The following is a 14,673-nucleotide window of genomic DNA, read 5'->3' as shown; positions in this document are numbered from 1 at the left end:
AAAATTAAATTTTATATTTTTTCTTATTGTTTAACATTTTAAATTTTATGTTATTTTAAATTTGTTTCACATTTTTAAATATTGCTAATATATTATATTTATATAATAAAAATTATAAATTATCATAAATTAATGTCCTTTTTGGTCATTTTATATTAAAAAGTACATTTCAAAAGAATAAATTTTTATTAATCCAAACAACTTTCAGTTTGTCAAACTGACTTTTAAAAAAATATATCCAAACGCAAATTTCGTTACAACAACTGACTTTCACTAAACTGACTTTTGCCAAATGAACTTTCATCAAACTGACTTTTGACAAACTGAAAACCAAACACAAATATTATTATGAACATTAACGTGCAATCTGTGTTGAAACACAAGTAGACTTGAAATTTGCAAAGTCTTGTCTTCCAGTCAAAGCAAAAGATATAACAAAATGAAATAAGTACTACTCTGTCTCAACTTTCAGAGTTGAGGATATTTCATGGCCAGGAGGCCTTTTCACTGTTACAGGAAGCTGGCATCATTGATTAGCTTTTGGTTTCGTGCTTTTCTTTTGCATTGGCGTAATTAAGTATAAACTAATGACAATATTGAGTTTAAAATTACGCCAATGTGCTTTTCAATGTTAATGTGCTTTTATCGTTAAAGTGACTTTGAGGTTCATCATCATGACTCATATGTTTAGGGGCTTTTATCATTACAAAAAAAAAATTAATCATTTGATCTTTATAATTTTAATTTAGTTATAACTCGGTTATAAATTAGTCTCTAAACTTTGACTCTTATAATTTAGTCCATCAATTTTCAACCTCTTAAATATTGGTTCCTATTTTTTAAAAATAAAATTATAAAGATTAAAAATATTTTAAAATTTATTTATAATATTTTAAATTATTAAACCCTTTTAATATTTATAAATATTATAAATATTAAAAACCCTTTTATCAACATGAATATTTTGAATTAATCTGCCGACACGTAAAGAAGATGGAAGAAGACTAGTTGACAAGACAAAAAGTGGTGGAAAAAAAAGTTAAAAAGTCTAAGAGCTAAAAAGAAGCTTAAACCTATATTGTTTATTGTAATAATCCCTTTAACTTTTCATTTTATCAAAAAGCCTAAGAAGTCTAAATCTATATTGTCTCTTTACTTTTTCATTTTGTCAAAAGTAGTTTTGTTTTCTTGTAATTATTAGGGTTAAATTAACTAAGGTTATGTAACCAGGGTTGAGATGTCAACTCTATATAAAGCCATGTAATCTTTGAGATAATACACACATCTGAGAACCTTAAAGCTTTCTTGAGCATTTGAGTTCTTTGTCTCCATCCTTGTAATCTTGCCCTCTTACTATCAATAAAAAGTATTTGTTTCAATTATTTTTTCTTTTGCAAGTATTGAAGATTAACAGGTATGGCTGAGTAATTTCTTTTTAGGGGTTAAGGGGGATTATTATTTGGTGCTTAACAAAAGTTTTGGATTTTTGCAATGATCCTGTAAGGGAAATTACTGGTTATGTGTTGCTATGGCTACACCTCTAGTAGGAAACAAAGGAAGGCTGTGCTGTGCTATGCTAGTCTGAAGGAAGTGGTTTTGTAAAAAGTCTATAGCCAGGCTTTAGAGACTGCCAGCTTGTTAATCTCAGTATGAAAGAAGACTGAGTTAAAACTTCAGGGACTAAATTGTAAGAGACAAAATTCAAAGACTAATTTACAACTGAGTCAACATTTCAAGGACTGAGTTATAACAAGTCAAAGTTTAGGGATTGAGTTACAACTAAGTCAAAACTATAAAGACCAAATGATTAATTTTTCCTAAATTTTTTATAATTTATGACAGCCATTTAAAATGCCAACAATAAGCTTGGAGGTTCATCATGGAGGGGATGTTGCCGTTTATGAAGATTATGATACAGACTTACTCAACTATTTTGAGATAACACATTTACTAGAAAGTCTGGGAAATGAAAACTTCTCTAATATTTGGTATAAATTTGGAGATGAAGACATGGCAAAAATTCTTCCCCTTAGAGAAGATAATGATATAATGAAAATATTTATGAAATTGAAATCCAACCAATACAAAGTTCTAGAAATATTCGTTGAGAACATCAAGATTCAAGAGGAGCAAAGGGTTCACAATGAGGAAAGTGAAGCACAAGAAGATCAAAGGGTGGAGAAAGAGTTTGACATATTAGAGGCTGATATGATTGGATGTGAATTTCCTAACAGTGACGTTGACCAGCCAGATTTATTCTTTGAAAATACTACCTATTTTGCTGGACCAAGTGAACTGCATGCAAACAATGACATATTTGATCCCATGAAACTTATTGATTATGGGTCAAATTGGAATGGAAAGGCACATTCAGACTATGATGATAGTGATCAATTGGTGAGCTTTAATGGATTAGATGATATAGTGATGAATTGGCAAGCTTTAATGGATTAGATGAAGAACAATGTCAAGAAAAAAGGAAGTGATCTTTTGCTGAGTTTAATAAGAAGACAGATTTTAAGAGACTATTGGTCTTCAAGTTGGTATGAGGTTTTCTAACTTCAAAGTATACAGGCAAGCTTTGAAGCAATATGCCATTGAAAATGGTGTTGAATTCATATACATAAAAAATGAAACACCACGAATTGGGGTGAAGTGCGAGTATAATTGTGGATGGGTCAAGCATGCGTTGAGGACTCATAATGAAGATGCATTTCAAAGCAAGTCATTTCATGGAAAAGAGCACAATTGTGGTTGGGTGAGAGAGAATAAGTGGGTAAATGTAGCTTGGTTGTCTGAAAGTATCTTGCACACATTAGATACCAACCAAATTGGAATGCAATGGCCTTTGCCAACCAGGTGCAAATGGATCATAATGTCAAAACTTCAAAATCTAAAGCATATCAAGCAAAAAAGAAGGGCATTTGAGGTGCTTCAGGGTCAGGATGCAAAGCAATTTGTGAAAATTTGCTTATTGTGGAGCAATCATGAAATTCAATTGGGGAAGCAATATAATGGTCAAGGAATAGGGATCTCAATTTAAGAGATAATATGTATGCCTTGGTGCTTGTAAAGAAGGGTTTGTAACGGCATGTCAGCCAATCATTTGTGTAGATGGTTGTTTTTTAAAAGGAAGCTTTGGAGGGCACCTTTTATCAGCAATTGGGAAAGATGCAAATGAAAACATGTATCCCATTGCATACGCTATTGTTGAATTAGAGTGCAAGGATAGTTGGAATTGGTTCTTAACATTGTTATTTGAAGACATTGGTTCTTGCCAAGACAAGGGATGGGTTGTGATGTCAAATATGCAAAAGGTAAATTAAATTTATCATAAGAGTATTTTTCATTTTAAGTGAGTTTTTAAAGACTTTGAACAATACTATTTTTGCAAGGGCTACAAGAGGTGCTCAAGGCAATGGAATGTGAGCATAGATTTTGCATTAGACATTTATATGCCAACTTTAAGTTGAACTTGATGCTAATTGGCTAGACAAGTATGACCCTAGGCTATGGAGTAAGCATGCCTTTAAAGGAAAGGCCAAGTGTGATAGTGTTCAAAATAATATTGCAGAGACATCCAACTCCTTCATATTGGTTGCAAGGGACAAGCCAATAATCACTATATGCAAGATAATTAGAAGGATGTTAATGCAGAGAATAGTTACAAAAAAAGAGTGCATGGAGCGTTACTAAGGCACAATATGTCCTTGAATAATAGAAAAGCTTCACAAATCAAAGAATGGGTCGAAGAATTATATTTGCTACATGACAGGTGATGGGAGGTTTGAGGTGGAAAGCCCATGGAAAAGAGAGGTGGTAGATCTTAACTCAATATCTTGTACATGTAATGTATGGGATTTGACTGGCATACCACGTGGACATGCTGTAGTTGCTATTTATCGAATGACGCAAGTACCTGAAGATTGTGTTGCAAACTATTCTAGTAAGGAGTCCTTTATGAAAACTTATGCATTGACTATAAGTCTGGTTCCAAGTGAAGAGCATTGGCCAATATCTACAATTAAATCATTGCAACCACCAACATATAATAAGGTTCCTGGTAGACCCAAAAAAGCTAGAAAGAGAGCTCCAGATGAACTACAAAACCATCCAAGATAAGCAAGAAGGGGGCAACAATGAAGTGTGGTAATTGTGGAGTAATGGGTCATAATGCATGAGGTTGTAAGAATCCTATTAATCCTAACAAAAAGGTGTATAGGAAGAAGAAGAAGAGTGCTCCACGTGAACTTAATCAGACTAAAGACATCCCTACAGTTTGTTTTCTTTTATGTTGACTTTATGATTTTTTTTATTTATTTTGTGCTATAATATTATATGCAAAGTAATGGGTATTTTCTTGTCAAACATGTAGCCCAGCTAACCCCTGCCTACCCAAGTCTCTCAGCAAAATGCAAATAAATAAATAGAATGAGGTACTTTTTTGTTTAATACTGAATTCTCCATTATGCATATATGAATTGGTTTTGTTCACCTTAGCAGGTTGTTTACAAATATACAAAACTTGAACAAGGCTTATCTACTTATCTTGTAACCTGTATATCCACTTTATTTAGTGACACGTTCACATCATGCATTTACACTTTAAATTCATATTTTGCTTCTAATTAAACTGATATCTGTAAATTTGAATATTGCAGGTAAGGACATAAAAAAAATTCCATTTCTATAAATCAGATTTGGTGACAACATTTGAAATTGAAATTGGGATGGTTACAAGCTGAAAACTTAAAGTTGACAAAAATCAAAGAATTATTTTCATTATTGTTATTTGGTTCTCTTTCATTTGAAAATTGTTCCAATATCCATGCACTTTATGCAGTCAATGCAAAACTAAAGTTATCCTTGTTCTGTAACTTGTTTTAAGTTTCAAGTTGGTTATTATGATATACATTCTTTTAGTTGCTCAAGCCACAACATTATAGCTATTAAAAAGCAAAATCAACAAAATGAATACGAAAGTTAGAAATAGACCAAATCATAGCTAAAAGGAACTTTTATTTCAACTCAATCTTTACAATAAACTGATAAATCAACAGTTTAATATAATTACATGTCCATGATAAGATACACCAGATTTATCATTCTCAAGCACTTGTAAATAGTTGCTTTTCTATTTTACCAACACTAGTAAATAGTGGCCTGGAGGTTGGTTCAACTTTGAAGAACATGTAACATTGCTCTGAGCGAATCTAGCCACAAGACTGACACATTAATTAATTTACATCCCTATTCTTTCATAAGTCTAGAAGCTTCCCTTATAATCTCTGCATAAGAATTGAAGACACTTGTGCTTTATAAATTGGGTGCGTCTAAAGAGATTTTCTATGAAACCTGGAACTTTAAACATGCATATCTCCATTAAAATTTTGCAAGAAATATAATAGATTAAAAGGAAAAAAATAAAGTAATATGATTGTACTTTTTGAAAAGTAAAAATACCAAAATACCATTGTAAAGGGAAAAATAATTTACAATAATTTAATAACTATTCGCAAGTCCTGATCTACGGGTCTTGATATGTATCAGGTGTTGAAAATTTATAATTTTTCATTTACAACTTTTGTTCTTATATTAACAACTTTTATTTTTAAATTTATAACAATTCAATAATCACTCCCAACTCCACATTCAGAGGTTCTGATATATATCAGATGTTAAAAATTTATAACTTCCTATTCACAACTTTTGTTCATATATTAACAACTTTTATTTTTAAATTCGTAACAATTCAATAGTTATTCGCAACTCTGAATATGTAGGTTCTAATATGCATCAGATTTTGAAAAATCACAACTTTTCATTTACAACTTTTGTTCTTAAATTAACAACTTTTATCCCTAAATTCGCAACAAAGCAACAAAGAATTGTAATTTATCAGTACCCTCTATAAATTGACTAAATCAGCAAAAATAAATTACCACTCTAATCTAAGAAATAACAACTTTTATTCATTTAAATGATAAGAAAACCTTAAAGAATGACAACTATCTAAAGTTTTTTTATCAATTACATGACCTACAACTTGCATCAAAGTACCCTACAATCCTTTTGATAAAAATATATGAAGGGTTAAATCTTTTAGTGTCATCCCAACATGTCAACCATTCTCATGCCAACCTGAAACAATAAAATAGTCATTCATCAACATATCTATTTTTCAAACATCATAATCATATATTTGTTATGTTTAATCTAACAACAACTATTCTTCTTATATTTACAATTTTGTATTGGTTATTTACAACTTTGGTTTATGCATTTATAACACAACTAAAAATGATATATCATTTATCATTTATCATTTATCCATGAGTAAGCATCCATCCCATGTACACCAGAGAAAATCAGAAAATGAAAATCTTAATTATAAAGAAAAAATGAAGACATCAATCATACATACACATTAACCCACATCAACTTCAGCTATCACATATGGGAGAAGATATTTTCAAGGAGAAGAAGAAACTTACCCACATATCCACATACTGCCCAGCTAACAGAGGAACCCATACATAGAAACTCAGAAATAAAACAAAAGAGAAGGAGAAGGAGAAGGAGGAGAAGGAGGAGATGGAGACAAAGATGGAGAAGGAGAAAGACACGGACCAAAAGAAGAGAAGAGGAGGAGAATAAGAAGACGAAGCAGATGGAAGAACAGACAAAGAATGGTTCTACATTGAGGCTTGAGATTTTTGTTTTATTTGAGGGCAATTTGATTATTTCCTTTAATTTCCTAATGACAAAAAAATTTCATGAGACTCCCAAAAAATTATGTTATTTCATGAAACCAATCTGTCATTTACATAATTTAAATGGATTTTTTTATCATTTTTTCCTATATTTTTCTCACTTATTTCCATCCATACTAAAAAATCAAGTCATTTTATATTAATTGGATGAATGGAAATAATTGAGAAAAGTATGAGCATTAAAATTAAAACTGGTAATTTAGGCTAAGTCCAAATAAGCCTAAAAAATTTAGGGCAAAGCTTTGTAAAATCAATTGTTTTTTTTTAATCTCAAATAAGCTTGAAAAAAATTCTAGCTGTTATCTAAAATATTCTCTAGATATCTTTTATTATTATTGTGTATATAACTCAATTATTATTAAGAGATATTATTTGATATTATTATATAGTTATTAGTCATTATTGTATTTTCTATTTTCTTTGTATATATAATGTAACCTTCATCTCAATAATAGATACGACATTTTTCAATCATTCTCTAGTTTCTCTCTCTGGTCTCTAATAGCTCTCATGGTACCAGAGCCATATAATATTTTTTCCACAATAAGTCAGGTTTTGAAGAGCGTTAGATTTCCTTCGCAGCAGTGTTGCCATCTTTTCGTCACGAGTTTAGATCTACCTTAAATTTATTTTCGCATATCCACAGGCAACTTTGGTAAATCAACATTTTCAGATGCATTAATCGTTGGATTGTGTTGAAATTTGGTCATCAAGTAAAGAACATCCAACATGTCATTATGAACGGTCAGATCATTGACTAATTTCCTGGTGTGAGTGCTATGCCATTCGCATTACAGTCTTTGGTTTAGATATTTTTAATCCTTCATTCTCTTCTATAAGCCTTTTTTTTCCTTAAAAAAATGGAAAATTTAGATGTGGCTCAATCTGCATTAGTTACTTTGAATGGTTGCAATTACCGTCTTTGGTTGGAAAAATGTAATCTTGCTCAGCCTACTTTAAGATCCTCTCCGATTGAACTTGAAACTTTGTTGCGCACATTCATCTCTGGTTCCTCTAGCCCATCCGCTGCCTTATCTACTCTCACTGATAAATCCACTTGGTATTTTGACTTTGCTTGCTGCAATCATATGACAAGTCACGAAAATTTCTTCTCCTTTATGACACCTAACTTTACTGCCTATCCTATACACACTGCTAATAATTCTCAAATGCCTGTTAGTCATATTGGTACTGTCTCCTTGCCTTTCCTATCCATTCATGATACATATTTTGTTCCTACCATTAACTTTAACCTTTTTTGTTGGATAACTTGTTGATATGGGTTATGACGTGTTATTTAATAAACGTGGTTGTGTTGTGATGGATTCTCAAACAGGACAGGTTGTCGGGACCGGGCGTAAAGTTGGTCGCATGTTCGAGCTCACTTCAATGCACCTACTTGAGATCACTGTTTCCACATTGTGTGCTGCCTCCACATCCTCTTCTCTTAATTCTTCTCTCGACCTATGGCATTGTTATCTTGCTTACCCTTCTTTGAGTAAATTGCGTCCTTTAATTTCTAGTGGTCTTTTAGGTCATGTTCATAGTCATTCTTTGCAATGCATTTCTTGTCAGACTGCCAAGCAACCCGCTTTGTCTTTTCATAAAAATGATTCTATTGCTGCTTCTCCATTTGATTTGATTCATTCTGATATTTGGGGCCTTGCACCTACTCCCTCTATGGGAGGATCCCGATATTTTGTGATTTTTATTGATGATTTTTCTCGTTTTACATGGATTTATATGATGAAACATCGATCTAAGTTACCTGAACTTTATATCAAATTTGCTACTATGGTTCACACTCAGTATTCTAAAGTTATCAAAAATTTTCGTCATGATAATGCTTTGGAATATCGTGACTCTAAATTACTCACCTTTCTTGATTCTTAAGGTACTATTTCTTAATATTCTTGTCCTTATACTTCTCAACAAAATGGTCGTGCTGAGCGGAAACACCGTCATATTCTTGATTCTATTAGAGCATTGCTCATTTCCTCTTCTTGTCCTGAACGGTTTTGGGGTGAAGCAGTCTTAACCTTTGTCTTTTGCGTCAATCGACTCCTATCTCCTGTTATCGATAACATTTCTCCTTTTGAGCGTCTCCATGGTTATCCTCCCGATTATAGTCTTTTAAAAGTCTTTGCTTGTGCCTGTTTTGTTCTTCTTCCGTCTCATGAGACAAACAAACTTCAAGCTCGTTCTCGTGTTTGTTGTTTTCTTGGTTATGATTCTGAGCATAAGGGTTATCATTGTTAGGATCCTCTCTCTCATCGCATTCGTATTTCTCGGCATGTTGTCTTTGGGAAAATATCAAGTTTTCATCTCTAACTGATCTCTCGTTGTTCTCATCTTCTTCACCTCCTATTTTTACAGATATTTCTACTGATCTCTTTCCCAGTGAATTGAGTACAGATTCTTCTATTGAGCTCGTTTCCACGACCGACGCTGCGCCCGCTCTAGATATGCCTACTATCACACCTATTGCTCCTCCAGCACAAGTCACGCCTACTAAGCCCATATTGTCCACAGACTCTAGACCCAATTGTGTAAGAAATCCTCCCTCTTACCTTAATGATTACCATTGTTTTTCGACCATTCTCTAATTTCAAGAGCCTAAATCCTTTAAGGAAACCTCTCGTGATCCCCTTTGGCAGCAAGTTATGGATGATGAATTACAGGCCTTAGAGAAAATGCATACTTAGGATCTTGTTGATCTTCCTCCTAGTAAAACTTTGGTTGGGTGCCGATGAGTCTACAAGAACAAGACTCATTTTGATGGCTCTTTGAAGCAACATAAGGCCCACTTGGTGGCACAAGGATTCACTCAGGAATATGATGTTGACTATGAGGAAGCTTTTGCACTTGTAGCCCGTATGACTTCTGTTTGCAGCCTTCTAGCTATTGCTGCTATTAAGCACTGGCCTCTTCACTAGATGGATGTTAAAAATGCCTTTCTAAATGGAGATTTAGAAGAAGAAGTGTATATAAAGCCTCCACCTGGGTATCAACATCCAAAAGACAAGGTCTGTTGTCTTCGTCGAGCTCTATATGGGCTCAAGCAGGCTCCATGTGCATGGTTTGCTAAGTTTAGTAATACTATGAATCAATTGAATTTTTCTTGTAGTCCTCACGACTCAGCTCTTTTTGTTCGCTCTACTGCTCATGGTATTGTTTTGTTACTACTGTATATTGATGACATAACTATCACAGGCAATGATAATACAGGAGTTCATGAGCTCAAGATGTACTTGGGCCAGCAATTTGAAATGAAGGATCTTAGCAGATTGAACTATTTTCTTGGGATCGAGGTCCACCATAGGAGTGATGGTATATCTCTCTCTCAAGTCAAGTATGCTACCGATTTGATATCCCGAGCTCATCTTTCTGATGAGGAGGTTGAAACTACTCCTATTGAACCAAATGTTCACTATACTTCTATTGATGGCACTTTGTTAGATAATCCCACCCATTACCGACAATTGGTTGGGAGCCTCATCTATCTTGCCATCACGCGACCTGATATTGCTTATGCAGTTCATGTTATTAGCCAATTTATGTCTGAGCCTCACACAACTTATTATGTAGCAGTTCTTCGAATCATTCAGTATATCAGAGGCACTCTGTATCATGGGCTTCACTTCTTTGCTAGCTCCTCTCTTACACTGCGAGCTTACTCTGATGCCGATTGGGGTGGTGATCATGATGATCGACGGTCTACGACAGGTTTCTGTATCTTCCTCGGTCATTCCCTTATCTCTTGGAGAAGTAAGAAGCAGACATTAGCCTCTCGCTCTAGTGCTGAATCAGAATATCGTGCACTAGCAGACACTACTGCTGAGGTACTTTGGCTTCGTTGGTTACTTGATGAGTTGGGAGTATCTCAGAGCTCCTCCACAGACATTTATTATGATAGTTAAGCTGCAATTAAGATTGCTCACAATGATATGTTTCATGAGCGGACCAAACACATTGAGATTGATTGTCACTTTACTCGACAGCATGTTGTTCGAGGCACCATCTGACTTATTCCAATTCGAACCAAGTATCAGCCGGCGAACTTGTTTACAAAGTCTTTTCATCCAGGCCGCTTTCAGTTTCTAGTAAACAAATTCAAGTTGCTTTCTGTCAAACCATCTTAAGTTTGAGGGGGGATGTTATCTAAAATATTCTCCAGATATCATTTATTATTATTATGTATATATCTCAATTATTATTAGGAGATATTATTTGATATTATTATATAGTTATTAGTCATTATTATATTTTCTATTTTCTTTGTATATATAATGTAACCTTCATCTCAATAATAGATACAATATTTTTCAATCATTCTCTAGTTTCTCTCTCTGGTCTCTGATAACTCTCACTAGCCAGGCTCCATTCATTGAATACTTGAATTAAAAAATATTACATTTAAAAAATATATAAAATATTAATTAATTGTTTAAATTTTAAGTTATTTTATTCTACGATGCCATATATTTAAGCACATTATTATATATATTTTTTTAAAAGAAATAAAATATTTATATTTCCATATTATTATTTTTAATCTCTAAAATATTTTAAAATCATACTTAAAATATATTTTAATATTAATTTTTAAATTTTAAGATTTACATTTTAAAAAAAATGAGAAAATCACATGGAGATCTCATAAAGAGATGCTAATCATCGAGAAATTAGTAAAATATAAAAATAATTCTATAGTCCCAAAAGCTTTCATGGTAAATAACTTTTGATATTTATTTTCTAAAATGCCCTTATTTAAAAAATAAAAAAAAAAGCTTGGGTTGCCATCTTTTTCTTGTCTTCCCCTTCTTCTTATCTTCCTCTCAAGTGTTGAACTTCCTTGAGTTCGACAAGATATAAAGGAAATAAAAAGAAAGAATCACATTTAAAAATTTTTTAAAAAAGTTATTTGTAAATAAAAATTAATAATAAATCATCATTCAAGAAAAAAAATAAATATTTATCATCATTTAATAATAAATAATTTTGTATTGATTTTTATTTATAAATAATTTTTTTAATAGGTCCTTGAATGTGATTCTTTCAAATAAAAATGGGGGAGAATGACAATTAACTTTCAAAATCTTGAACTAATAATAATTAAGTCTTTGATAAAAAATTTTATAAAATAAATTATAAATATCAATTTAAATAATTATAAAAATAAATTTTTATTACATTACATTTAATACTTAAATACTTATTTATAATTAAAATCCTTAAATTTATAATTATATGATTCAATATTTTTAATTAATTTTTCAAAAACGTTTGTTAAGGACTTAATTGTTCTTAATTCAGAGTTTTGCAATCTAACTGCCAGTTTCCCTAAAAATTATGTCTTGTTTATTCATTGTCTACCTCAGGTGCTGCACGATCGTGAGATCCGAAGCCTCCGTCACTCATCTCAGCAATGGCGAGGTAGTCATCTCCCTTCATCGAAGGTGAGTGTCGGTGATTGGCGAGCGGAGACAAAACCCAGTAACGCAAAGCTTCCAAGACCAGATCTTTGTTATCGACGCCTGGTAACAGTGAGGCAAGGCTGACAGCTTGCAATGGCGAGAGAAAACTAAAGCTTCCGTGCCTGAACCAGAGCAAGCTCTCTCCACTGTTAGAATCTGTCTTCTACGGTAATAGAACTAGAGTGAGATTTGGGTTTCTAAATTAGAGAAATCTTGTTTATATATTTTATTTCTGGATTCATGGACTATGACTTTTGATTTGCTGTATGTTGAGGGTGGTTCACGGTGGATTGCTGGTGGTTCAGGGTAGGCTTTCCCCCCCCTTGTCTTGGTTCATGAGAAGAAGGAAAGATGAAGATGGAAACTGAAACTTTTTTTTGTTTTTTTAAAATAAAGGTATTTTAGTAAATGCATATAAAAACTTATTTATCATGAATGCCTTTGGGACTTTAGAATTATTTTTACATTTTGTGTGACTTCTCAATGATTAGAATCTCAATGTGATTTTTTTAAAAAAAGATGAGTCTTCTACATTATTTAAGTATTCAAAAATATAGTTTATATTTTTAAAGTAATTTTATGGAATGTGTGAAATAAAAATAATTAATTTTAAAGTAAAAAATTAAACTAAAATTAATTTAAAAATGAAAAATATTGATAACTCAAGTATTTATGTCGGCCTTAATAAGCTTAAAGCCCAAAGAGATTCGTATTGAGCTTGGCTATTCGGACTTTTCATAAATTCTAGCTTAACTCAAATAAGCTTGGTTTAAATTGAGCTTAGCATAAATATACATAACTTTTTTGAATTACCTGCTCTAATTGAGATATGATGAGTTAAAGTATAATGGTGACAAACTAAGTGAAATTATAAGTATACTTTTAATCTTCAATTTTATATAAGGTTTTAATTTAGTTTTTTAATTTTTTAAAGTATATTTTCAATCCTTTAACCCTACTATTACAAGTTTCAAATGATTATTTTTTGTGTCAATCATTGTTATTTTAAAAAAAATTAAACTTAAAATGTCAATATTTGAGAATATTTTATCAATATTTAAAAGTTTAATGTAAAAAATTTTTAATAATGAAATTAATAGTGTTAGGGTTAAAGGAATAAAAAGACATTGTATGAAAAATTAAGGGGCCTAAATAAAATCTTATATAAATTTAAAGAATTAAATGTATATTTTAATTTTTTTTTAAATCTATAGTTGTATATCTCAATCACTTTAAAAGTAATAGCATGAATTTTATTTAAATTCACTCCTTGCTTTTCCTTTGATTCACGTGAGTTCTCATGTGCGTTTGAGTTAGGGAGAATGACATTTAAAGCTTTTCAAAAGAATTTATCACAATAAAAGTACATTAGTTTTACGTAGGTTATTATCTTATAAAAATACATATATATTATTGTTAAGATAAACCTTAACTTCTTAAATTTTTAAAAAAATTCTAACAAAAAATGCAAATTAAAGTTCCGCTTTTAACAATAATATATATATATATATATATATATATTATAAGATAATATTTGATGTAAAATTGATAAACTTTTATTACAATAAATTCTCTTAAAGTGACTTTAAATTTCATTCACCCTTTAAGTCAAGTAACTAGCATGGTTATACATGGAAGGAGTGGGTGTCAAGGTGAAATCATTATACTGAATATACATTGATCAAAGGTTAAATCGTGCAGCCAGTGCTAAATGTTGTCAGGACGATTTTCTCCATACGATGTAAATTGGGCATTGCAAATTCAAATTTTAATGAAATCATACAAAAATAGATTCTTGTCGGTCAAAATCGCGCACCCATCCCCTTTTCCAAATGTCCCTCCCCATTCTCTTCCAAATCCAATTCATCTTTTTAATTTTTCATATTCCAATGTTGTCACTATTCAAACTTTTTTTTTTTCAATTTCTTTGTTTGATTTTCTTTCTCACCCCCATCTTGGACCCAAGCAATTTTCTTATTCAAACTGTTATCATCATCTCCAACAATTAGAAGGTAAGAGGTGATTTTACTTGATAAGGATGCTTTCTTCTGATTCAAATAGGTTTCATTTTCGTGCTTTTCATGTGTGTATACCTATTATTTCTTTTTTCCCTTTTTAATTTTTATGCAATTGTTAAGTAAAGTATAAAGAAAAGAATATTAATAAGGAAAAGATAAACTTTCATTAAATATCTACAAATGACAATAAGAATAAATCCAACTAGGATGAGTTATAAAAGAATATAACCTATTTTAAAGGTGAACAAACCCTAAACAATGGGAATTCCTTTTCTTAGGAAGGCCATCACCATTATTAACATGAAGGAGTGTAATTTGTCCATGGAATGTGGTGTTAGAAAAATTCACTTTAATGTGTATAAGGCCATGAGACATTCATCAAAGGATTACTTCCTTCTTGGTTTG

At 31.6% G+C, this 14,673-nt stretch overlaps 1 protein-coding gene across 1 annotated transcript; it reads left to right on the top strand.

Moving 5' to 3' along the window:
• The first annotated feature begins 9,709 nt into the window (after nucleotides 1-9,709).
• On the top strand, nucleotides 9,710-12,334 carry LOC129317494 (uncharacterized mitochondrial protein AtMg00810-like). Its single transcript, XM_054961812.1, has 2 exons — nucleotides 9,710-10,615; nucleotides 12,155-12,334. The coding sequence occupies exons 1-2, from the start codon at nucleotides 9,710-9,712 to the stop codon at nucleotides 12,332-12,334; spliced, it is 1,086 nt and encodes a 361-aa protein (XP_054817787.1).
• The last annotated feature ends 2,339 nt before the right edge of the window (nucleotides 12,335-14,673 follow it).

Source organism: Prosopis cineraria, unplaced genomic scaffold (genome assembly GCF_029017545.1).
Source record: "Prosopis cineraria cultivar Desert tree isolate PC_DT_omini unplaced genomic scaffold, ASM2901754v1 PC8, whole genome shotgun sequence".
NCBI lineage: Eukaryota > Viridiplantae > Streptophyta > Magnoliopsida > Fabales > Fabaceae > Prosopis > Prosopis cineraria.
The sequence above is the reverse complement of the archived record's forward strand: the minus strand, read 5'-3'. Positions and strand labels throughout refer to the sequence as shown.